Source organism: Protopterus annectens, chromosome 16.part0 (assembly GCF_019279795.1).
Source record: "Protopterus annectens isolate FY-2018-M chromosome 16.part0, PAN1.0, whole genome shotgun sequence".
NCBI classification, from domain to species: domain Eukaryota; kingdom Metazoa; phylum Chordata; order Ceratodontiformes; family Protopteridae; genus Protopterus; species Protopterus annectens.
The window spans coordinates 813,831,832-813,859,219 of record NC_056750.1 but is presented as its reverse complement, the minus strand read 5'-3'; the positions used below and the strand labels follow the sequence as shown (position 1 = coordinate 813,859,219).

General features: G+C 40.3%; 1 protein-coding gene across 1 annotated transcript in view; it reads left to right on the top strand.

Moving 5' to 3' along the window:
- CCHR16.PART0H9orf43 (chromosome chr16.part0 C9orf43 homolog) overlaps positions 1-27,388 on the top strand; it is a 1,158,566-nt gene that overhangs the window by 567,707 nt on the left and 563,471 nt on the right. The window contains exon 6 of the mRNA XM_044057889.1: positions 21,491-21,593. Coding sequence (XP_043913824.1) covers positions 21,491-21,593 — 103 coding nt within the window. The remainder of the gene's footprint in view (positions 1-21,490; positions 21,594-27,388) is intronic.

Sequence of the window (27,388 nt, the reverse complement as noted above, 5' to 3'; positions counted from 1 at the left end):
ACACGTGATTAGGATGCAGCGCGATCTTATTAAAGAATACGCTGCATCCCCCCCAGAGTCCATGTCGGAGGAGGACAAAGTGCTGCACTCCACCCGCATGGCCACTCTCAGGTCCGTCACCAATACCTCTATGCCGCTACTCTCCCATGCTACGGAAGGTGCCGCTAGAGCCGCAGGGGCAGGCCTAGTTACTAGACGTCAGGCCTGGCTCCGTCATTGTGATTTCTCAGAGCCCTTCAAGGCGTCATTTGCGAACGCCCCCTTCGATGGTTCTGCCCTCTTTGGCAAAACTGTTCGCGACACTTTGACCCAGAGCGAGAAGAACGGGAAGACGCTGTCTGCCATCGGAATCCGCTTCTCTGCTCTCCAGAGGCCCTATTCTAGGAACCAAAAGGGACAGAAGAAGATGTGGTTCCAGAAGTCGCAGCAATCTCAGTCTGCTCCGGACAACCAGTCCTTCCGTGGCAGAGGAGGACAGGGAGGACGCCGCCCTAGGGGCAGAGAGGCTCCCAGGAATTTCGGGTCCAGAGAACCCTTCTCTGAACGGCCCGCGCAGCAGCCCTGAGGGGTTGCCCGGCTGCTCCACTCTGGAGGCAGTCGGGGGACGTTTTTCGGAGCACCTGGCGGCATGGGAGTCCATAACATCAGACCGCTGGGTCCTCCAGATCATATCCAGAGGATACCGTATACCCTTTCTTCATTTGCCAAAATTGAAGTCCCTCCCCAACGTTCCACCCGGTCAGTGGGAGGCCACTTTGGCAGAGATTGGCCATGTGCTAAAGAAAAGAGCCATCCAGCCCATCCCCCCAGACCAGATCGGATCAGGGTTCTACTCCAGGTTCTTTTTAGTGCCAAAAAAGACGGGGGATCTAAGACCAATTTTAGACCTTTCACTCTTGAACCTGGCAGTTCCCAAGGAGAAGTTCCGAATGGTCACGTTGCAGTCTATTCTCCCCCTTCTGGGAGAAAATCACTGGATGTGCTCCATAGACCTCAAGGATGCGTACTACCACATACTAATGGACAGGCGCTCCAGGAGGTTTCTCCGCTTCCGGCTGGGAGCCAGTCACTACCAGTTCCGGGTCCTTCCCTTTGGTCTCACCACAGCCCCCAGGGTGTTCACCAAAGTATTAGCAGTGGTAGCGGCCCACCTGAGGCTTCAGGGGGTACAGGTCTTTCCCTACCTGGACGACTGGCTCCTCACCGCCCCAACAAGGCATCTACTACTATTGGCGCGAGACTCCTTTCTCCATCTTGCTCCCCGTCTGGGCATCACAATAAACACAAAAAAAATCCAACCTAGCACCCACGCAGTTCATAGATTTCATAGGTGCCAGGTTAGACACAAGGAGATTAATAGCCTTCCTCACTGCGGACAGAGTTCAAAATCTGCAACTCCAGGTGCGGGCCATTCAGTTCCGGCGGAGTTGGTCCTGAGGGCTCTAGGATCCATGGCGGCTGCTATAGCGCTTCTTCCTCTCGCCAGGTTCAATATGCGCATCCTCCAATGGACACTCCTAGTCCAGTGGTCGTATCTTGCTCTTCCTATGCATCATCCCATTGCGATCAGCAAGGCTTGCAAGCGGTCCCTCCTGTGGTGGCTACACTCTCCAGATCTCCACGGAGGCCGCCCATTTTGTGCTTCTCCCCCTCTCGCCACGGTGACCACGGACGCCTCCCGCCTCGGGTGGGGGGGGCATTTTGCAGGCCGGACCGTCCAAGGCACGTAGAACGATTCAGAGACCTTACTGCATATCAACGTTCTAGAGATGAGAGCAGTGCTCTTAGCGTTGCTAGCACTTCAGGCCTTTCTTCCCTTGGGAACAATTGCGATTCAATCGGACAACATGTCGGTTGTCTGGTATATCAACAAGCAAGGAGGAACCAGGTCTTACCCTCTTTGTCGAGAAGCCATGAGAGGTTGGGAATGGGCAATCTCCGCCAACCGCTTTCTCATAGCAACGCATATTCCGGGTCGGTCCAACATCCTGGCGGACAAACTCAGTCGCACCATTCTCACCCCTTACGAGTGGTCTCTCAATACTCAGGTAGCGGAACGCATATTCGCACAGTGGGGAACTCCTTGTTGCGATCTTTTTGCCTCTCCCTCAAACACCAAGTGCGACAGTTTTTTCGCTCTGATACCTCCTCCCGGAGGTTCCCCAAGAGACGCTCTGGTGCATGCTTGGCCACCCGGTCTTCTTTATGCTTATCCCCCCCTGCCTCTTATGCTCCAAGTTCTTCAGAAAGCCTCTCGGTTGGGGTGCAGAATGATTCTCATTGCTCCGTTTTGGCCTCAACAGATCTGGTTCCCCTTCCTAAGGTCTCACTCGGTGAAGCCTCCTTGGATTCTAGATCCCATTCCGGATCTGATATCTCATCCATCCCACTTATCTCCTCCGAACCTGGACAACCTGAAGCTGACCGCTTGGCTGCTCCAGTTCCACTCTTGATCAGGACTCCCGGTATTTCGTCCCCTGTTAAGGCCATCCTGGTGGCAGCTCATAAGCCATCCACTAGGAAAGTCTACCGCAGCAAGTGGAAACGGTTCTCGTTGTGGGCGGAGCGGCAAGGCCTAAACCCCTTCACAGTTCCTCTCCCTTTGGTGCTTGATTTCTTAACCACTCTTTTTAATGATGGTGCCAGCAGTTCCACAGTCAAAGTACAACTTGTGGCAATTTCCCATTATCACATTGGTCATGACTCCAATCCACTGATGTCGGCCAAGTTGTGTAAGATTTTCCTTAAAGGTACTTTTCTTCTTAGGCCTCCTGTAAAGCAAGCGGTTCCTCCTTGGGACCTTTCCTTAGTTCTCCAGGCCTTGACCGCCCCCCCCCCCCCCTTCGAACCGGCGGCTACGGTAGATCTGAAATTCTTAGTAGCCATTACTTCGGCCAAGAGAGTTTCAGAGCTTCAAGCATTATCAGCTAAGCCTCCTTACTTGGTCTTTCATCCGGACCGTGTTTACCTCAGGACCAACCCGTCCTTTCTTCCTAAGGTAGCTTCTGAAGCAAACATTAATCAATCCATTAACCTCCCTGTCTTCTTTCCTAAATATGAAAACAAAGGTGAATACAAGCTTCACTCCTTAGATGTTCACAGGCAACTTATATTTTATCTAAACAGGACGGCTGGTCATAGGCAATCCGACCAGTTGTTCATTTCCTTTGCTAAATTTAATTTGGGCAAACCAATTTCTAAAGTCTCATTATCTCGCTGGATTTCACAATGTATCTTATTGGCTTATCAAGCTTGGGAAGGCCCAAGCACCGGAGGGTGTACATGCCCATTCAACCCGGTCAGTCTCTACCTCGGCAGCCTTTAAGGCTAGGATTCCTCTAGATGATATTTGTGCAGCAGCTACGTGGGCTTCATCTCATACTTTTATTTCCCACTACAAGTTGGATCTTGCATCTAGGGGTAGAGCATCCTTTGGCTCCGCGGTGCTCCGGAATATCCTTCCATGATGGCCGCCCAAGATTCAGGTAGCTGGGGACTCTGTCCCACAGGTTGCAGACAAATGAATCTCCTACTTCAGATTTAGAAGTTATGTACTCACCATAACGTTCCATCTGAGTAGGTGTATTCATTTGTCTACAACCATCCCGCCCTCCTATCCCCCTGGCCTTTCAGTTTCCTGCATATTATGTGTTACCCTTTTCAGGGTGTTCTTGCTGTTGGCAAACTCGATCTGAGGTCATGAGGGTAGAGCAGGGCATTATGGGTGAGGGGAGGAGCTGAGAGCTTGGATCCATAGCTGGTAAACCATGCCGGTTCGGATCCGATATCGGATCCATAACCCACAGGTTGCAGACAAATGAATACACCTACTCAGATGGAACGTTATGGTGAGTACATAACTTCTAATTTTCCTCCTACTTCTACTCCATCATCTGGGGCCCAATCCCCCGATAAAGTTATCAAGCCTGCTCCATCAGAGTACAGAAAATGCTCCCCACCAAAGTCTGCTAGGACTTGGTCGGAGCCACCAGTCAAAAGCCAGAAAATCTGGGATTCAACATCAGTCTTTGGATCCGAAATCCTCAGATCCAAAATCTTCAGATCTGATAATCATATCAACCAGTCCAGCAGCACCTCCCTTGGATTCTAGGTCCTTGGTACTGAAGCCTGGCACCTCTCAAAGAAGTCATACACCAGCATATGTGATTAAACCTATTTGTCCTACACTGCAATCTCCATTATTACAACCCCCTAAAAACACTCAAGGCCACAATCCACTACATCCTCCTTGTCCTCCAGAAGTTTATCAGAAGCGGATCTGGATAGGATAATGTGAAAATTTCTCAGAGCTCAGATCTAGATATGGGTCATACTGGCTCTGTCCCGTATTGGATCTGTGAGCCTTCCTATGACATCCTGAACTGTTCTCTCTCCTTCTCTGATATATTCAGTTGCTTCAAGTCCCAGGATCTGAGATCCCTGAGAGGTCTGGAGTTGGATCCAAACAACATTTTTCTTCAAATCTGATGGTATCCCTAACTAGTTCCACTCCAGTACCCTCAGATCCAAATGAGTCCTGGAACAGAAGTGTTGGGGTCGGATCTATGGACTGACTTCGATGTTGTCAAATCCATCCCTGCCCCTTGGAGTCTTAGCCCTTGACAGCTATTCCTCACAGTTCCATCCTGGCTGTACTGATCCGAGAGCAGTCATGATCTATCTGTGCTGGGAGTGTCAGCTCTGGTTCACTTTGTCATAGCTTTTCCGGGTCCATCTGCCTTTGTGATTGACAAAAGGTATCTCTCTCTCTCTTTCTCGAATCACCTTATCATTCTTAGGATCCAGTTCCTATTCCTTCTTAAGCTCAGAGCTCTTGAGTCAATCAGGTCTTCTCTACAGAAACAGCCTGTTTCAACAAGTTTCCAAGCAGTTCCTGTACAGGAGCTTCCCCTCTGTTCCAATACCTCCACTGAACATCCCACAGAGAAGATCCATCGAAAGAGAATGTGCAAGAGGAGGCACATAGACTCCCCGCTGGAGTCTCTCACAGAGCATATCGATTTTAATGAAGGAGAAGAGTCCCCCAGATCACCACTGGATGATATCTCCTTCGAAGACATATTAGAGATCCTCAGACAAAAAGGTGGGTGGTCTTCTGAAAACCTCTCTCCAAAAAAATTGGTATTTTTGGAAGCTTTTGTTTCTGGTCCATTTATGTCTTTGGTTACCCCCCCCCAGCGGATGGACTCATTGATTTAATTTCTCACTTGGTTTAGAAGGAGCCAGATACTATTGAACATATCATGAAGAGATCTGACAAATTTCTAGCCCCTCCCAAAGATAGACTCCACTGGAGCAAAGGAGTCACAGTAGATGCTGTAGTGGTGGCAGCAGGCACTAATAAAGAGCTAGCAGAACAGAGCTCTTCTGTCCATCTGCCAAACATGGGGTCTAGGGCACTGGACAGATTCAGAAAGTGAGTCTTTGGCTCAGCGACCTTTTCTCTGAGGTCTCTAAATTACCTGGCATACTTCACAAGGCTTCAGCGATATTTGAACAAGGAACTTTTGAATATTCTCTTGGAGTCCATGTCTGCAGAGGATTTCAAAAGAAAGTCCTTTCAACTGGCCAGTCTGTTGTTATTTCGAATTGGGTTAATTTCTCACACAACTGAAGGCACTTCACGAATGGTGATTCAGGTATTGCCATAAGAAGACATGCCTGTATGCAGCTATGTGACTTTGAGGAGCCCTTTAAGACAACCTTCATCAACGCCCCCTTTGATGGCACATTCTCATTTGGGCTATCAGTTAAATAGACATTACCTACAGCAAACAAGAAGGGAAGACGCTGTCTGCCATAGTGATCAAGTTTTCTATCCCTTAACCAGGAATCAGAGAGGTGGTAAGAAGATATGGTTCCATATATCTCAGGGTCCTTTCAAAGATCCATGTGGGGATACCTCCTCCAGAGGCAGAGGAGGAAGTTCTAATGAGAGACATTATCCTAGATGCAAATGAGGCCCGCAGAACCAGGGTTTCTGAGATTCCTTTCCAGACAGACCCTTCCAGCACTCCTGAACTGCTGCTCCACTGTCCAACTCTGGAGGCAGTCGGGGGGGTCACTTATCCCTGCACCCTGATGCCTGGGCAAACATAACAAAAGATTCTTGGGTGCTAAAAATCATATCTAGAAGTTATTCCATTTTTCTGACTTCCTTCTCGCAAAAGGAAGAAATTTCCCAGTGTTCCACACAGTCAAAAGGAATTGGCTGCACAAGAAATTCAAAAGCTGCTAATCAAAAGCATCCAAGAGTTCCCACCAGACCAGATAGGATTTGGGACTTACTCATGCTTCTTCTTAGTGCCCAAAAAATGAGGGACCTCAGACCAATTTTGGATCTCAGCATTTTAAACCAGTATGCAAAGTCGTCAAAGTTCTGAATGGTCACAATTCACTTCTTCGCAAGGACGATTGGACGTGCTCTGTAGATCTTCAGGATGCATACTTTCACATCAAAATAGACAGGTGATTCAGAAGACATTTACGTTTCTGGCTGGGAGCCAGTCATTATCAATTCAAAGCCCTGCCCTTTGGACTTACCACAGCTCCCATGGTATTTACCACATGCATGACAGTGGTGGCTGCTCATCTGACACTCAAAGGATTCCAAGTGTTTCCATGTCTGGACCACTGGCTCCTTACCCCCCCCCCCCCAAGCATCTTCTCCAACATTCCAAGGACTGTTTGCTCCAGAGTTGTCAGTTACTGGGAATAACAACAAATGATGCTATATCAAACTTTTCATGAGTCCAGAGCCTGGAATTCATTGGTGTGCGTCTAAATACAATAACACAAATAGCATCACTACCACTTCATCATATATCCACCCTCAGGAATCATGTCAATCTTCTTATCTCTCATCCGTCTCCTCCAGCCAGGTAAGTCCTTCAAGCAGTGGGATAAGTGGCAGCAGCCATTGTATTGCTTCCCTTAGCACGATTCTTTGTGTGTCTTTCAGTGGACTCTACCTGTTTCATTGTCTGTTCTTCAACAACCCCTGTTCTTTCCAGTCAAACTTACTCCAATTTGCAAATGACGCATCCACTGCTAGATCCAGCTGGATGACATTCATCTAGACTGACCATTTGTTTTACCACCCCCAATGGCCACAGTAACTACAGATGCCTCCTATGGGGGGGGGGGGGCATTTCCTGGGAAGGATAGTCCAAGACATGTGGTCCCCCCAAAAAAACAGTCTGCATATATTGTATATATCTTCACTCTGCTGTGGGCAGAGCAGTGGTGTAGTGGTTAGTGTTATTGCCTCACAGCAGGAGGTTCTCTGGTTTGATTCTCAGCTGGAGTGCCTTCTGTGTGGAGTCTGCATGTCCTCCCTGCTTTCACGTGGGTTTCCTGTGAGTGCTTTGGTTTTCTCCCATATTCCAAAGACATATGTCTGGAGCATTTCTCCCCGGGCTTCTGATGAATATGGTCTCTTTCCCAGTGGGACTTTCCTGGTAAACAAATGTTAAATAAGTAAATATCAATGTACTAGAGGTGAGAGCAGACCTACTAGCACTGTAGGATTTTCAAGATGCTCTTCCTCTAGGGGCTGTTGTGATTCAGACTGACAGGATGTCTGTGGTCTCATCAGCAAACAAGGAGGAACTCAATCTTATCCCCTCTGCAGAGAGGCTGTGAGAGTATGTGATGGGTGATCTCCTCAGACCGCTTTCTAGTTGCAATGTATATACCAGGGAAAACTAACGTGTTAGCAGACAAATTAGCAGATCAGTTCTGATGCCTTATGAGTGGCCTCTCAATCAGTCTGTGGTGGAAAGGATTTTCTGTCATTAGGGCCAACTTTGCTGCGACCTCTCTGCATTCCCCCCACAGCAACAAGTGCAACAGGTACTTTGCTCTTATCCCCTCTCAGGAGGAGTCACTGAGAGATGATGTAGTCCACATGTGGCCCTCTGATTCTCTTTATGCTTATCCCCCTCTTCCTTTGAGTCCCAAATTTCTGCAGAAAGTAAGACATATGAAGAGCTCAGTAATCCCTATAGCCCCATTCTGGTCTTGACATGCATGGTGCCCCATTCTGTGGTCTCATCTTTGTTATCCTCCATGGATACTGGAGCTGTCTCCAGATGTCCTCTCACACAAATCAGGAACCCAACATCCCAATATCCAGGCCCTCAAACTAACTGCAAGATTTCCCAACTTCCAGTAATGGTTAGACAGCCAGGCTTTCTTCCCCTGTACAAACCATCATTTTGTTTTCTCAAAAACACTATACTAAGAATGTTTATAAGTGCAAGTGGAAAAGATTTTCCCTTTGAGCCTTGAAAACTGAGCTTGATCCTTTTTCTCCTCCACTTTCTGCAGTGAAGGAAGTAGTTTTTCTACCACTGAGCTACAATTAGCAGCCATCTCTAATTTTCACATAGGAGACCAAGATTATAATTTAGCTTCTTCCAGATTATGCAAAGCATTTCCAAAAGCAATTTTTCTTCTCAGACCACCAATAAAGGACCCTTCACCCCCTGGCATCTGACCCTTGTGCATCAAGGTTTAACTTAGAAACCTTTTGAACCTTCAACTAAAACTGATCTAAAATTTCTTTCTTGGAATATGGTCTTTTTACTTGCCATTACATCTGCAAAGAGGATATCTCAACTCCAGGCTCTTTCCTCAAAAGACCCCTTACATTATTTTCCATAAAGATAAGTTACCTTATGGACAAACCCTTCCTTTTTACCTGAAATAGCCTCTGAAAATAATAATAATAATCAGTCTATTCATTTACCAGTCTTCATCCCAATTTTTTTGAATAAAGGAGAGTACATGCTTCATCTCCTTGATGTACACAAACAATTACACTTTTATCATCACGGTACAAAATAAATCAGAAAATCAGAACAACTATTTGTTTCCTTTTCACCAAAAAGACTGGGGTTCCCAGTTTCTAAAGTCACTTTAGGCAGTGGATTACAGATAGTATTTCTTGGATCTATTCTCAACAAGGTATTACCTTGCCTAAACCACCCAAGGCTCATTCAACCAGATCCGTGGCTGCTTCATCTGCTTTTTGGTCAAGAACATCTATTGATTATACGTGTGCAGCAGTCACATGGTCCAGTGCCCATACTTTTGTTACTCATTAAAATCGGATATTATATCTAGAAGCAGAACCGCCTTTAGTGCGGCAGTACTCTGGAATATCCTTCCATGAGAGCTACCCAAGATCGATATAGCTGGGGACTCCGTCCCATGTGTTAAGGAAGAATGAAAAGGACAATATCAGATTTAAAAGTTATGTACTCATCATAACTAGACATCTGTGTTATCCATTTTCATTCTTCCTCAACTTCCCTCCCATCCATCTGCCATCCATCAGTGTTCTGGAGAAATCTGTTGGACTATGTTTTGGAACTTACAATTCCGGGTTTGGGCCCTTACTTTTTCTGTCAGCCATTCCTGTCTCTGTCTAGCTATATTGGTCTTATGGCAACAAACTTTCTCTGAGGTAATGGGAATGGGCTAAGGTATTATGGGTACAGGGAGGACCTTGAGAGTTGGATTCGAAGTCTGCAGTATGCAACCGAGTTGGATCAGAGGATTGGATTCAAACCTATGTGTTGAGGAAGAATGAAAATGGACAATATAGATGCCTAGTTATGGTGAGTACATAACTTTTAATTTTCTTAATGTATGCATGCCCTTATTCATTTTTTTACAATAAGAGAATTTATTTGAAGACCAGTCTCTCATAAGACACCTAATATTGTTTTGGCTGGCTGTCTCTTTCTAAGTCAGTGCTATTCCCTCTGTTTTTCTCAATTGTGAGAACAGAGGAGAATGCTGTCTTCATATTATGGATAGTCACAGACTATTTATCAGTTTAATGAAAGGCAGAGTATATCAGTTATGAAACAAACCTCACTGGATTAGTTGGTCCACTGTTTTGTCTTGCACTGCTACAAATATGACAAGCCATTGTAATCCTGCTATGACAGACTTGACTAGTAATGCAGCAACAGCTGCGTGGTTAGGAATGTCTCACTTCAGGATACTCAGAACACTGCTCCTATGCTTACAAAACATTTTCAGCCAAGATACTCAGTTAAATCACTGCTCCTGTGCTTACAAAACATTTTCAGCTAGAATTGCAATTTACAGGCAGGATAGGTCTAGGCATAGCTGGGCTACAAGGAATCCACTAACTGCCCACCACCACAAATATACCACTATTACTTGGTATTCTGCCATTATGTCATTAATTATTACAGCAGCAACCATCTTTAAATAAAGGTAATAGTAGTTTCTGAGGACACTTCTCCACCAGTGGATCTCACATGAGGGGTAATTATTAGCATAGTGGCATCCTCAGTCATGCCTTTATTACTCATTTACAGTTAGCATTTGTAATTTTAGTATCTGTTACTGCTTAGTTTATACATTTAAGTCTATAGTTTTGTAGTTTAGTCATTATTTCTCAGTCAGAGGAATTGTATATTTCTACATATACATTAGTCACACACAATATGAAATCTATTGCAGGTATGAGATCAGCCTTGGAGTCACAGAGGACTAATGTTTAACTGCTTAATTCCAGAGTGAAACTGCTTTTGGTACACTCATATGGGAATTGTTCACTGCCTGATATCACTGGTACTGCAAGCATGAGACCAGGAGTGGATTTTGCTTGTGGACTGTTTCAAGAGACTCCTTTGAAAGTTCGAGACTAGATGGTGTCAGTACTGAAACTTCAAGCATTTAAGTGCAAGCTGCACACTGTAGTTGTACAAATTAAAAGCCCTCCTGCACTCCCTCCCAACATGAGGGTTGCATTCTTCACACTCTCCACTACATATATATATATACTAACTGCATGATTGCTGTACCTTGGACAAAGGGAAATTCTCTGACATACAGCCATTTTGAACTCAGTATATATTTCCACATTAAATCACAGTTAAAGGTTTGCTGTTCCTAGGAGTGATTGTACACTCTTCAAACTTATATATCTAACATCTCTAATGTGACTGTAAAAAATGCCAGAATACCACAGGAGTGATGGTAGGTAAACTCATGTTTCAATTTACTGTTACAGTGGAAGCTCCCTTGAAAGCCTTTTAGTATGGCTAGTGTCCTCACACAATTGCACTTTCTTGGTCTTACTATATGCCAACAATGCAGCCAGAGAAGTTCTTATAATTTGCAAGATGAGCTGAAAGGGGAGATAATGAATGAACTGGTTGCATTTCCAATTGAAAGGTGATTATTAGTATTTCTTTAAGAAATATTGAATTCAAGAAGATTTTTATGGGTATATCTGGAAAAAGTATAGAAAGTTTTTTTTTTTTAATGTCGAACATTTTAATAGTTTCCCAGTGAATATAATCTCCCAGAATATAATGTTATAGTGACTATAATCTGTACAGCATAATTTTATTAGAGACTCTTGGACCTGTTTAATTTGCAAAAACTTTATTTATTATTAAACTAAATAAGAATTCACAATTAAATGAGGCTTGTAATTGAACAACAGTAGCTTTTTCAAGCCTTCTGGAAGCAAAAATAAATAAATACTCTACCAGTTTACCAATTCTGTTGAGGGGGGCTCTGGTAAGACTTAAAGCAGCAGGGCAGGTGAGGGCTTCTACCACATGGAACATGCACTGTAGAGGTCATCTTTGGTTATAAATCTGCAAACCATGGGAATTGTGTGGGGTAAAAGGTGGGGCTTAAAACCAAAAACATGCATCACCAAAGGATAATGTCTCGAACCCTAGCTAGCAACTAGGTTTTATCTGCTGTTTGAAGAACCAAAATACTTTTAATAACACTAGGATAAAACCATACAAAAAACAAATATCCAGGAAGCGCTTCTTAACTCAAGACTTCTTCACACTGAATACAGTTGGCACTAAGAAACTTTTATGTACTGCAAGATCACATGATTAATTGGCTAATAATTCAGTTTCTTAATTCCTTATTTTTCAAATAAGTTATAAAATCTTCTTTGTTGTTTAGCCCAGGTGGATAGCAAGCATTCAACCTCAGTTGCCAGTGATAATCTTTCTGATTATATTTTTAATTCCATATGCATCAACACTGACAAGTTATAATGCAGTGTACTACTGTTTTCTTTTTTATTATTTCCTAATATTCTGTTACCGTATACCTCCTTGAATTTTTCTTCTACCATTCTTGCTGGATATTCTCTGTTTATAAATCTGTTGCACAAACTGGCACCTTCTTGTAAAAAAATCTTCTGTTGTGAGCCTGTTAGTACTCATTACTTGCCCTTTTACTATGTGAGCCTGTTAGTACTCATTACTTGCCCTTTTACTATGTGAGCCTGTTAGTACTCATTACTTGCCATTTTACTATGTGAGCCTGTTAGTACTCATTACCTTGCCCTTTTACTATGTGAGCCTGTTAGTACTCATTACTTGCCCTTTTACTATGTGAGCCTGTTAGTACTCATTACCTTGCCCTTTGACTATGTGAGCCTGTTAGTACTCATTACTTGCCCTTTTACTATGTGAGCCTGTTAGTACTCATTACCTTGCCCTTTTACTATGTGAGCCTGTTAGTACTCATTACTTGCCCTTTTACTATGTGAGCCTGTTAGTACTCATTACTTGCCCTTTTACTATGTGAGCCTGTTAGTACTCATTACTTGCCCTTTTACTATGTGAGCCTGTTAGTACTCATTACCTTGCCCTTTTACTATGTGAGCCTGTTAGTACTCATTACTTGCCCTTTTACTATGTGAGCCTGTTAGTACTCATTACTTGCCCTTTTACTATGTGAGCCTGTTAGTACTCATTACCTTGCCCTTTTACTATGTGAGCCTGTTAGTACTCATTACCTTGCCCTTTTACTATGTGAGCCTGTTAGTACTCATTACTTGCCCTTTTACTATGTGAGCCTGTTAGTACTCATTACCTTGCCCTTTTACTATGTGAGCCTGGTAGTACTCATTACTTGCCCTTTTACTATGTGAGCCTGTTAGTACTCATTACCTTGCCCTTTTACTATGTGAGCCTGTTAGTACTCATTACCTTGCCCTTTTACTATGTGAGCCTGTTAGTACTCATTACTTGCCCTTTTACTATGTTGGATTTGGGTTTCTTGTTGTGCATGCCAGAATACTCTAAATAAGCATTGTTCTGAATTTCTTTCTTAGAAATTTTACTGATCGATTTTCCATTTTATTTGGATACCATCATATCAAGAAAAGTAATACTGCTTTCATTATATTTAATAGTATATTCTACTTAATGTATTTATAAAACTCCTGTAATGCTTCAACGCTTCCCCTCCATACCAAAAGCATGTCATCTACAAAACATTTATATATGAGGATATTCTGGATGAAAGTACTCTGAAAGGTGTTAGCTTTCTCCCATCCATACCCAAAGATGCTGGCATAGCTTGATGCCATGGCTGCACTCATGGCCACTTCATTTTCGTGACAGTACATCTTATTAAATTAAAAAAATGTAGCTTAAAATAATGTCAGTAGTGTCCATAATTAATTGAATTAAATTAAATTAATTGAATTAATAATTATTCTTAATTTTATTATTAATCATAATTAATTGAACTGTATTAGTAGAAAAATGCTTGGAACTAAAGAGTTCTCCCCTCACTGTATCCATACCTTCCTCATTGGGGATAACTGTATATATTGATTTTATATCTAATGTTACCAAAATGTCTTTCTCATTCACTTTTAGACTTTTAATTTTAGATAAAAAATTAAACACCTCAATATCTTAAAACTTTAGAATGCTTTGCAGTTCTACTAAAAAGCAAACAAATGACGACAAAAACTATACCATTATAACTTTCAGAATAATACTAAAACTAGCCCTAAAAAGATTTGGACATCCATTAAAGAAATCCTACATCCCAGCCAAAAATTCAACCCAGTTCCCTCTCCGGATTACTCACCACTCAAAACTGCAATACAGTTCAACTTTTATTTTACAGGTACTATAGCATCTCTAACCAAGGATTCCTCAACATCTAATCCCGAACCCTGCATAACAGCCACATATCACATCCACTTTCACCTTCAAACCTGTGCCCACATCCTCTATAAAACCACTTTTAAACAAACTTAAACCATGTTTTTGTTTTATTTTTGAAGACTGTAAAATTATTGTTCTTAGAAATCTTTGTAATAATTTGGAGCTTTTCTCCCCGAGCCTCTGCTGCAAATGGGTTTCTACCCACTTGGACTTTCCCAGTAATCAAATGTCAATAAATAAATTATCTTTGATTCAGAGTAATAATAGTCATTTCACTTAGTGTGAGCATTTGTTATCAACTAGTGAAGTGAAAATAACAGAAATTTGGATGGTATATGTGCAGCTGAGGCATTTTTAGATCAGGGTATGTGTTTCTAGTGATAGAAGCTGTGTACATTTAACAAGTAACATTGTAATAATTGTTGTGTACAACACGTGTTATTGTGTTAATGAAACTTGATTTTTTATTGATTGGAAATTTAAAGTGTGCTTTGAAAATATTTTATATAACCCTGTTAGCCAGCTCATTGTTTTGGGACACGTTTAATTAATTATATTAGCCAGGGTGGCATTATAAGTGGTGATCAGCAGGACTTAATAAGTACATTACAAGTGGATTATTTTGGGCATGGAACTTCTAGTGCTAGTTGAGCATATGTAAAAATTTTGAGTGATGAAGCTGTGTAAAAGCCACATTTTTGTAACACTCCATCTCTTGATTGTGAAAAGCAACAATAAGCAATTTGCTGGTGGCTTTAGTATACCTTTCACATCTTTGGTAAGCAGAGAAATTTAGCCACCCTTTCTGCTGAACTAGCAGATTTTAACACACAGGAAAAAGAATGAAAGTAAAACTTGCATACATTGATGTAGTGTGTTGCTATAATTATTAGCTGTTAACTATGGCAAATAATTTCACAAGTTACAGTCTTTCATTACTGGGCTAGTCGCATTTTTAGAAGTACAATTGGAGATGTTTTCTTAAGAGTGGGCTAACATGTTAAACTTGTGATCTCCCTTGAGTCAAAAACCTGTAGCAAGTGTATGTCTCTAGACTAATTCGCTGTACCTATATTGTTAGGTCAACAGATTACTTGTTCTGGGACATTTAGCGGGTGATGTAATGCACTGGTCTTAGTTATATATTGCACTAACGTGAACCTAAAATGCTGTTATATGTTGCTATATGATAATGCTATCTCAGGTACTTGGAAATTCCTATTGAATTAGCTAGCAGAGTTGATAGATTACCAGCAAATGTTTGCTTTTTCAGTACTCTGTCTTAGTGTGCTGATAATTGTTTTACAGTTTACCAGTGTTCTAATTGAGTATTTTTTATCAGGTGCTTACCCCTACCATACTGCCACTATCCCTGAAAGGCCAGCAATGATAGATGGACATCACCCTGCTGAAGTTCAAATCGGGAAATTTAAAGCTGTCCTGCCCCACTACAACTGAAAACTAACACAGTTACTGTTGCAAATCTATAAAAACTGTAACTACTTAAAAGCCCTGGGTCTACAGCACTGTGAGGTGTCCCCCAAGTAGTACGCAGAGTAAAACCATCTACTTATAAATTGGCTAGAAGTTATCGTTTAGGGGCTCACCTTAAACAATATAGCTGGTAAAGCACAGATTAGAATTTCTTATTCTTCCAAACTTTAGCTAATAAAAATTACAGCGTTATGCTAAAGGAACTTATTAGTATATGCTAAAACAACATACTGATAGGGTTAGGGATAAAAATATACATAAATTACTGCTATTTGTACTTACTATATACTTTAAAGCCAGGAAAAATCTTGTGTCTATATTAGCTCCACGACACCCTGCTCCCTATTCCCACCCGCCCACAGTGCTGCTAAATTTATAGCACCAAAACCACACCCCTACTTTCTACAACCTCTCAACAAAATCCAGAACTTTATAGCTGCTGTATCTTATTTACCCCACCTACTTGCCTTACCATAACCAAGGAAACAGTCAAGACCTTTATAATTTCACTGCTAATTTCATCAGCTCCTCTTAAATGGGCACTTTTCTATTCCCTAATACCCCTGATGCTTTTCTCATATCTACTCGCCATCTATGAAAACCAGAGCTACCTAGGGTTCCACTACCCAAAGGGCCAAACCTCTACTCCAGTATTGCGAAATGTACAAACTCAGTTTGACAAGTCTTTGTTACTTAACTCCTTATATACTAAATATCACCACCCATTAGACCTAGATAAATCATTCCCAAAACCAAAAGATACCAAAGCCTAATAATCAAATTCCTAAAGCTCATAACTAGATTACAACATGATCTCACAGTTGATGGAGACATCCACCCAAACCCTGGCCCAACTACATCTGTTGACCCTTGCTCCAATAATCCTATTCCCATTAACTTACAAACTTTAAACAGACCTCCAAACACACTATTGGTCAGTCACCTGCATATTAGAAGCATAAATAGTAAAGTACACCACCTTCACGCTCTCTTACATGTTCATTCCCCAGATATGTTATGTCTTACCGAAACCTGGCTAAAACCATCAACCACTGACAATGAGGTAATTCCTCCAGGTTATAATATACAAAGACTTGACCGCAAAACTAGGAAGGGAGGGGGGTAGCTGTTTTATATAAATCTATGCTGCAGGTGACCACTGATTCTACACATCCACCCCAAGCTGATAATGTGGAAATTCTTGTTACTAAACTACAAATCAGCAAATGCAAAAGTATAAATATTATCTGTGTTTATATTCCCCCAGGTAATAACACGAACACGGGTCTACTTTAGGACCTCGAAAGTTTAACAGCTCGAATGCATACGGATCGAACCATATGCATCAAACTATTAAACAATCTAAGTCCAAAAAAAAAAAAAAATAAACAAAAAAAAAATTAAACTAGTGTAGGCAGGGGGACAAGCCCCCCTGCACCCCCACACCCCCCTACTACTTAAATATACCAACTCCGAGATCTCACTACATTGAAGTAAATGGAAATCTCCACCTACTGAGATTTGATTTCCGTTTACATTTTCGATGTTTTGCGCTTTCGGTGTACTCATGTCGAGAATATCGTATTCGATATTCTCGGACTTCGAGCACATAAAGTAGACCCCAAAAACACACTAGAGGGCATACTAAACTAGTTGTCAACTAACTACCCCAAGAAACCATTGTTCTTGGTGAATTCAACATCGATTGGAACACTTATTCCTCTGAACACCCTACTACCCATGTAAACCTATACAGCTTTACTCAGATCATATCCTTCTCCACTAGGATCAGTAAACCCAATAATAAAGAAAGCACCTTAGACTGGTTACTCATCAACAGTCATCCACATATGTACAAGGCGGGGACCCTACCTGATGATATAAGTGTTCACTTTCTAACCTTCATAATTAGGCATAAGGCTGACATTCTCAACCAACCCACTTATAAAACAATAAGGAACAATAAAAACTTTAAACCCACTAAGTTCCAAAATGAACTGAAAGCATGTGATTGGTCAGTTCTAAAAAACTATCACTGGAAGAAGCAGTAAAATACTTTAATACCAAATTCCTAGCCATCCTTGACTGCCACGCACCATCTGGTACTATTAGAACAAAAACAAAAGTAGCCCCTTGGATTTCATAAGAAACCAGACAAAAAATCTTACTTAGAAACAAAGTCTGGGACAAATGGCGTACCACAAGAACCCCTTTAGATCATATTAAATATAGACGACTAAGGAATGACACAAAAAGATCCATTATGGTAGACAAAAAAACTTCTACTACCAACTGCAACAAAGACACCAAAATAAGCCTCAAATGTTTTGGGCAGGTATTAATAAACTTCTTCACCCAGAGCAATCCACCACTTCTATCCCCTCAGATTCTAACCAAAAATGCACAGAAGAAATTGCCAATACTTTTAATAGCTTTTTTAATGAGACCATCCAATCCCTAGCCAGCCAGTTATCCCTTGGTGGCCCAAATCTAACTACTACTATACCCAGCTCACAACTCTCCTTTCACCTTCAACCAGTCTCCACATCACTTATCCAAACCCGAATTAAGAAACTGAAACCTACCACCCTCTCTGCTGATCTCTTACCAGCAGAGTATCTACAAAAAGCTGCGGATGCCATAGCATACCCCATATCCATCCTTATTAATAGAACTATACAAGAAGCTACCTTCCCCTCCATCTGGAAGATATCCCATATTATCCCACTCCATAAAGGAAGTAACTCTGTGGAGCTATCAAATTACAGACCCCATAGCTATTCTATCACCCCTGGCTAAAATTATGGAGAAATGTATCCACAAACACCTGTTGAGCTATTTTATCCATAACAACCTACTTGCTAACTCTCAGCATGGCTTTAGACGATTTCACAGCACTACCTCTGCCCTACTGTCCTTCTCTAATGTCATAAACCAAAACCGCAACAATAACATTCTTTCTTTAGCCGTCTTTATTGATCTCTCTAAAGCGTTTGACATGGTAAACCACCAACTCCTCATTAATACACTTAGAACCTTCTCCCTAGATAACCAGGCTATCCAATGGTTCCAATCTTACCTGTGTGGTAGACAACAAGCAGTCCTTTGGAGGAACAAGCTATCTAAATGTCTACCAGTTACCCTTGGAGTTCCCCGGACTCCATATTAGGACATCTTTTTTTTTCTGTCTTTATTAATGACCTGTATGTTGTTATTCCGCAAGCAACCTGCATCCAGTATGCAGACGATTCCACTTTAATCTGCTCAGCCACCACCCCCCTCCCCCGAACTGCAAACTTTAACCTAAACTGCTTTTAGTACAGTTGAAAACTGGCTTCTTAACCGGCATCTCATGCTAAATCCTAACAAAACGAAGATGCTGTTGTTCTTCCCCACCCACAGGTCCTCCTTTCCATCCTTTGGTGGCACCATTATTTCACCTGATCCCTCTACCAAGCTTTTAGGCATAATAGTAGACAATAACCTTATGTTTGACATACATATTAATCAATCTATTAAAACAGTCAACAAAAAACTTGGCTCACTATACAGGATTAAACCCTTCCTAACCCCACTAGCAAAGACTGTTATTGCACGCATACATCTACTATCCACCCTCCTTTATGCTTTCCCATTGTTCACAAACTTGAATAAAGCTGACCTTAACAAGCTATCAAGCTGATATAATAGCATTGCCAGATTTGCCACTGGAGCAGCTTACAGAACACACCACTTTCAAAACTTAAATCAACTTGGATGGCTTGAATTGCATAGCCTACTCCAGTATAACCAATTAATAGTTGTATATAAGATTTTACACCAACCTGAGAGCACCCCTATACTTAAAAACACTTATCACCTCTTACAGTAACCTTAAGACTCTATGCTCATCCAACAGATTTCTAGTTCAAACAGTCAAAACCAACAACTCAGCCGGAGACTCTGTGTTCACCAACTGCATTGGCAAAACTTGGAACTATCTTCCTACCAATGTTACGTCAATGCCCTCAGTAAACCAATTTAAAAATAGCCTTAAACAATACTTTAAAACACATTGGTTATGTCCTTGCTCTAACCTCGACTAACTTCTATCCTACAGCCACAAGTAAAAGGAGACTGCTTATGTCACTCAGGCAGGGTGTTACTGATTGTCTATGAACTGTCTATGTAATATCTAGTGATGTCTTATGTCTGCCTATCTTTTCAATGTATTGTAATTCTGATATGAATTTCTAAACTGTACTTGTCATGTATAAATGAAATAATTTTCTGCATGTATGTCGGACCTTATCTCCCCAGGCCTCCGCTGAAAATGGACATGTATCCAATTGGACTGTCCCGGTCAACAAATGTAAAATAAAATAAATAAATAAAACATAGTTCAAAGGCAACTTTTATTAAGGAACATTTTTACATTATTTAATTAATGTGGCGACTGAGCTTATCTCAAAATTATTGGTAAAAGTTTTGAGTTTTACAAAATAAATGGAGAATGCATCAACGTGAGCTACTGATTAACACTTGGAGGTTTAAAATTGGGACTGAGTATTTACTAAAACTGACAGATTTTATGTTGTGATAGAATATTGCTAACAATAACATGGCTGTCAGAAACTTTAATTTAAAAACAGAAAGTTGTGTACGTCAAACTGCTCTTTACCCTACTTCTCTTCAAATGAGGATGCATTTAGTTCTCACTTGATTTGCTGTTTATTTACAAGTCTGCCATAATGCTCTGTTTGTAATCCCTCACATACTGATTTTTTTTAATTTTCACTGCGTGATATCTGCCTGCTGCCTTTTCTGTTTGAATGAACTTCCTGACAGACAAAAATCATTTTGTTAAACTAAGTGCTTTGGATTTGCTCACCCACATTTTATAGAGAATTCAATTTGGCAAAATAAACAACAAGAATGCAGAGGCACACTTCATTGTTCATTATATGGCAACCATGCCAAGAAGTGCAGCATAAGTGGTTTATGTAAATAAAAAGATAATGTGAGTTTGGTTCCTTCAGTGAGTTTATAATACCCTTCCGTGGTTTGTTAATGGAGCTGCTGTGCTCTTAGTGCATGCAGTGTCCTGATGGTCTGGCTCTGAAATAGCGCAGTATTACAGCCTGATATTAATCACAGCAATCTACAAGTAATTCGTCAGCTGGCATACTAGACACTGTATGCTAATAGTGTTTACTTAGCAAATTGCTTTGAGTCGATATATATATATATATATATATATATATATATATATACATATATATATATATATATATATATATATATATATACACACACACACACACACACATATATTTTATATATATATATATATATATATATATATATATATATATATATATATAGATAGATATATATATATATATAGATATATAGATGTAGATATATAGATAGATATAGATTATATATATATATATATTTATATATATATATATATATATATGTATGTATGTATTTTTAAATATATTTTTTTAAATGTATAACGAGGACTGCTAGTTGTTTGAAATAACCTTGAATAGAAAAAAACATGAATTAGGCACACATGAATGACTGTCTACACTGAATTAATAGTAGATTATTAATTCAGTGTGGACAGTCATTCATTTGTGCCTAATTCACATTTTTTCTTTTCAATGTTTATATTTTGTGAAGTTGGTGGTGTTTTGTTAATTTTGTTTGAAATAACTATTTCATTGTATATCATTGTTACTCTTTGGATTTAGAAACATTGATTTGCAGTTAAAATACCCTGTGAGTAGATATTAATGAATGGCATATATGTGGTTTTTGAGGAAAAGGTCTGTCAGTATGCCTTATTGGGAAAATAAGCTCATATCAAGCTGTGTATCTATCTATTCATTGGTGTGTTTTTTGGGTAATATCTGTTACATTTTTGTCACCATTTACAGTAATAGCATCTTCATTTTGAATCTGTTAATTTTATAACTTTTATTTTAATTTAGCTTAAAATCTGCTGGTGGTATCTGTGTGAAGGAGCTGATCTTGGATAATCTCCAAAGAGACAGTGGCTGTTATGGTGCTGTTCAAGAGAGTGATGCAGAAATGGTGAGTTTAGTCACAGAATTCTCCCGAGTTCTCCAGAATGAAAACTGAACTGAAAGTTAGGCTTTATATTATATCTAATCAACAGTCAAGTAGTTAATCTGTTAATACAGTTCTGTTATTTCAGAAGCAACTATTTAATTTCACATTGTGTGTCTCACCAGCCCATTTGCTCACTTTTTGTTACTATTTTCTTCTGACAAATCTTCAAAGATAAGAATATATTTATTAAGGATATTATTATTAAACATTACTGTAGTGTGGCTTGATGGCTGGATCTAACAGTGTAGCTTACTGGGTTGACAGCAAACTGCAAATGAGCTGGACCCCCAGCTGGCCTCAGCTCAATTGCAGTAACCTGCATCTGCTTTCTGTGTGAGAATGAGCAAGTAACTTCACTTAATTAGATGAATGTTCCCTGAGTCACTCTTCAAGCGATATACTTAGTCATGCTGGGCCTTACTTTGCTAGTGAAAGAATTCTTTTTTTTTCTTTTTTCTACTTGCTTTTTGCCCTCATGCCTGCCACCATTAAGGCTCCCCAGCTAAAATTGAGCCCACCCACCCCCAGAACAGAGGTGAGAGCTGTCTAGAAGGGTCATTATTAAGGCAACCATAAGGGGTGCTTTAGGCCCTTCCTGCATCCCATGTTCTGCTTGCATTCTTAGAGACTGTACCTGCTTCCAGGTATATATATATATATATATATATATATATATATATATATATATATATATATATACACACACACTAACAAATATATATGCACCTGTCCACCAACCAGGAACTGTATGGTGCCCACCCTTGTCAGCACCGCATATCATTCTGCATACAAGATATGGGGACATTTCTGTCCTGTCTTAACTCAACTGCCTGATGACTGACTTAGGCACTGCAGGGAATCCAACACCCTCCGCCTGATATGTACATGTTCTTACACACATGCCCCCTGAGAGCTACTCCCCCCAACTTGGAATATTAAACTTATGTCCCAAATCACTGATTACAGTGTAAGCCTTCCCTTGCACCCGAGCATTAGAGAACCAGGAACCATTTTATCCACCTAGTATGGCTGAGTTGATGTTAGCTGCTTACTGTCACCCCCCCATCCCAATCCAGGTCTCATAGCACCCAAGCCATTCCACAGACTGAGGTGGTCTGGGTCATGGGACTTAAAGCCGGACATTGCTAAGAAAGAATGAAATAAAAAATGAAGAAAAAATAAAACCTGTAGAAGTTTGCTGTAGAAGAAATATCGTGCCCATTTCTGTACCAAAAAGTCTACATCAGTGCTGTAAGAAAAGTAAATGTAAAGCCTGCAAGATCATGCAAGTCATTCAGAGAAACATAGAGTTTGATAGTAGTTAAGAATCAGTTGGTCTGCCCAGTCAACCTATTTTCATGTCTGCTGAATTTAAGTATAATGTCTAGAATACAATAACAACTCATTACCATTAAAAAATGAGCACCTTGATTGGACAGCCCATCCAGCGTGCCTGTTGTAAATCTAGCTTAAACAATAGAAAAAAGTCTGGCCTCTTAAGTACCATTGAGTGGCCAGATTTTTCTATTGGCATATGCTTACAGGACAGAGTAAAATACAAGAAAAATCAGGTGCATTCTGCAAAACAAAGAAATAGAAACAAACCCGATTTTCTTTGAATTTCTCCTCTGTCCCTCCTAAAATCATGGCAGATTCTAATACCTCTCAATTGTTCCTCATAAAAAATATTTTTTTGGCATGGCCACTGAGGATTAAAGTCATTAAATGATGACAGACGTTTCGGATTCAAGTTTCATATCTTTTCAAACATGCACACTAACACAAAATGTATTTCAGCAACTTTCTAAGTTTATACGAGCAATATTTAAAATATGTCCCTATTTTTGGATCTTTGTTCACCCCATTATGCTGGCCTTTGTTCTAGTTTCTTACATTTCGCAAAAAAAACAAAAAACTAACAAGCAGAGATCTCTTTTCTGCATTGCTTCTCCTGCACTATACTGATGTAATGTGCAAACATGGGAATATGAGTCCCATACACATGTACAGTACATCAGCAATCAAGGAAGCACACAGAGGAACACTTACAGTACTGTTGCAATTTCTTTCTTTAGTAATGTCATTGTATAATAGCAATAACCCATGACTGGGTATAGGTATCACAGGATTACCCGACAGTTGGCTTTGTTTAATCACTCAGGTTTCATTTAATGACTCAGTCATGGGTTAAAGAGTACCATATCTAGAGGATGGTCACAGGATTCAGTTGAAATCTAGAGTTAAAGTATTCAGCTCCTGATGTTTTACACTGAAGGTCATCATTTAGAAAAGCTAGTATTGAACTTTATTCATTTTGTTGTTGATAAAATATAATTGAATGTGCTGCTATTTGTTTCTGTCAGATTTTGTTTTTAAAAATTGGAAGTTTTGCTTGTTGAGGTACTCTTTAGCTCAGTAGAAGTATTTTTGATTGACCAAATATGTTTGAAAGTGCATAGTCATATGTGCCTGTCATCAAATGAAGATGCATTCAGTTCTTCACTTACTTTATGTCTTTAAAAGTCCCACCATAATGATCTTGTCATCCATAATATTTTGTTCATAATCCACCATCTTATTTAACCCCTGATAAGTGTCTGTATTCTTGCATCATTCAGTCTTAACTTCTATAACTGATTCTGACCTTAAAATTTCTTTAAGAAAGTTATTCTAGACCCTCCACACTATTTCTGTGAAACATACCATGTTTCTTCCCTAAAATGTTTGGCTTGTAACTTTAGTTCTTCCATATCTTTTACAGGTCTGTATCTCTGTTTCTTGAAAGGGAATAGTCACTCAGCATCTAAGGAGACTCTTGAGGTGCTTAAAATTTCCATCATATCCTTCCAAAATTCCATTCTTCAGGACAATACAAATGAACCTCTTCTGTTCATTTATGTGACATGCCAAGCACCAGTTTTGTTCTCCATTTCATGAACCACATGCGGCTCACCATATAGCATCTTGTCCATATAGAGCTACTAAATTCCTGCTTTCCAGTATTCTGCCATCTTTGACTGGTCTGTAACATAGTTAGCTTTGGGCCATCTGATTTGTCTAGCCCCATGTATCGTTCCTCTTTTCTGAGATTTTATTTTCATTCTTAATTTTGCAAATTTTTTGCACTATACAGAAGCTGCCATGTCACACAGCATTTCTTCAATTTTGAAAGTTTATTTTTTCTGTATCTCATATATTAATGGATTTGGCTAACTCTGTATTATCAGTAAAACAGTAATCCTTCCCTCCAGATCTTCTGCAACATCAAATAACAACAGACTGAAATGACTGGGTCCACTACTCGTCCTTATGGTAACTCTCAATACTGTACTTGTATTAGCATGGACTTCATTTGTGAAGACCACTGTATACTCTTGTCTAACCAATAATCTTTCATGTTCCAGTCTGTACACTACAATGATATGACTGGCTCATATAGATGATCTGATTTTAGCATTTTAGGAAACTCTCTAAAGCTTGAGCTTCTCTCCTGATTTCTGTAATACAACTCTCTTCCCTTTATACTCAGATCTCATTTGCTTCTTCCAAGCATCGGACAGAGCCTCCTCTTCTTCAACAACTTTGTACATTAGGAAGATATGTTCATCATTTTATGGACAGAGAATTCAAGGTTCTCTTCAGATTTTCTTTTGTTGTACCTTCACTAATTTCCTGTACGTTTTTACTTGATTTTTTCCTCAGTTTACTTTCCCTCCCCTTCAAAGGGTGTGTTTATCTCAGGCTTTTCTCCTGCTTTTCTGCTACGTGTGATATTTTTCCCTTGTGTTTTCTTGCTTTTAGTGACATAGCAGATTTTTGCTCATGTATCTTCTCCATTGCCATTAACATTTGTTACTGATAAAGTGATCTTAATTGGATAGTCCAGTTGTATATTGCCTGTTTTTTTCATAAGTGGTTTGGCTTTATTGTGTGGATGACTTCATTATACACAAGGTCAAGGTCTCTGTGTTTAAAAAGTGTATGAAATGTTGCCAAAAGATACCCCCAGTATACACATGAACTGTGCTTCATGTGCCTGGCATGGATCATATTTTTGCAGTTTGTAAAATATAAAAGAACTTCAAATTGAGAAGCTTACAGAAAAGGAAAGTTAAACTGGTGGTAAAAGGGCCCTTACCAGCAGAAACTAGCGGAGAGGAAAGGAAATGTGGGAAGAAAATTAAAAAAAAAAAAAAAAAAACAGGAGGATATGCATCTGTCTAAGGCCCTAGGAAGAAAATTACCTTTATCATATATTCACAAATACTGCTTTTTAGTCTTATCAGATTCTCTCTGATTTCTGCAGTCATTTCTGTAGCTGAAGCTTTCCAGCTGAAAGTTTTAACGATGACTAGACAATCCTTGAGGGAATGAGTAAGATGTTTCTCCTCAGTGTGTGAAACTCTGTAAGTACTTAGAGTCTAGACCATCTTCAGCTGTTTCTGCCTGCTGCACTAGATTGGTACAAAGGACTACAGTGACCATTGACTGAGATAAAATAATGAAGGTATTAGTTAAGACTGAACAAGAGCTTGGTGTCCTCTCTGCTCCCTTTAACTCACTCTAAAAGGTATTTTGCTTTTCACCTCTCATGCTTATACTTTGGACTTGCTTTGGCATCAGGAATACTGGAGATGAATGTTGGTATGACATTGATTCCCTGGGCCAGTGATCAAGGAGCCTCAATCCTCACCACTGCCACTGGTGGGGAACATTCACTGTGAGACAAATAGACACACACAGTAGTTTCAGATTCAGCCCTCTGCGTCAAGTACAGTTTCCCTTACGAGCACACAGAGAATGCACACTGCAGTCCTGGGGCTGGGTTTTCTCTCCAGGCCCCAAATAAGACTTCATACTGACCACTATAGAGCTGAGTTCTTACCCAGGTGTTCCAAACCACGTCCTCCACCACCCTCTCTGTGGAATCAGTGCTCTGTGTCCTTGTTCAAAGTAGCCATCTAAAACACGCACATGCACGCACACACACGCACACACACACACACACACACACACACACACACACACACACACACACACGCACACACACACACACACACACACACACACACACACACACACACTCTCTCAAACACACACACACACACACACACACACACATACTGTCACATGGGAAAGGCTGGCACAGCTTACCTACTCTGCCACCTCCACCCAGACTATAAGGAAGATTTGCTGCCACCAGAACACCCAAAGTCAGCTACTCTAAGGCTCTTACCAGGGTACCCAATTACACTTTGTAAAATGAATACTTATATAAACTTCTATAACACTACAGTTTTCGGACTACTGTGCTTTTGGGACTCCCTGTGCCTGTTTGTTATACTTATATAAATGGTAGTGTTAAACCAAGCACCAAGTCTTTCAGGAACATAGAGTCACAGTGCCACTAAATAAATGCAAGTACTCTCAGTGGTTAAATATTTTCTAAAAGACCAGCCACAACGAAAGGTAAGATCTATTTAATAGTAAATAATAAAAAGAAAACATGAAAATACTGAATATCTAGTTACAATAAACACCAGAGTTTCGATCACAAAAATATAAAAAACACACAGATGGAAAGACTCAGACAGATACAGAAAAAAAAAACATTTAGCTAATCTCACTATATTTTTTAAATGAGTGAAGAACTACTGTTCCTAGTTCCTTACTAAAGCAAGGCAAGATGAAAGTGGATGAGTGTCTTGTCAGGTCCAAAAACAGAGTGCACGTCTCACATCTCTCAGTTGTATTCA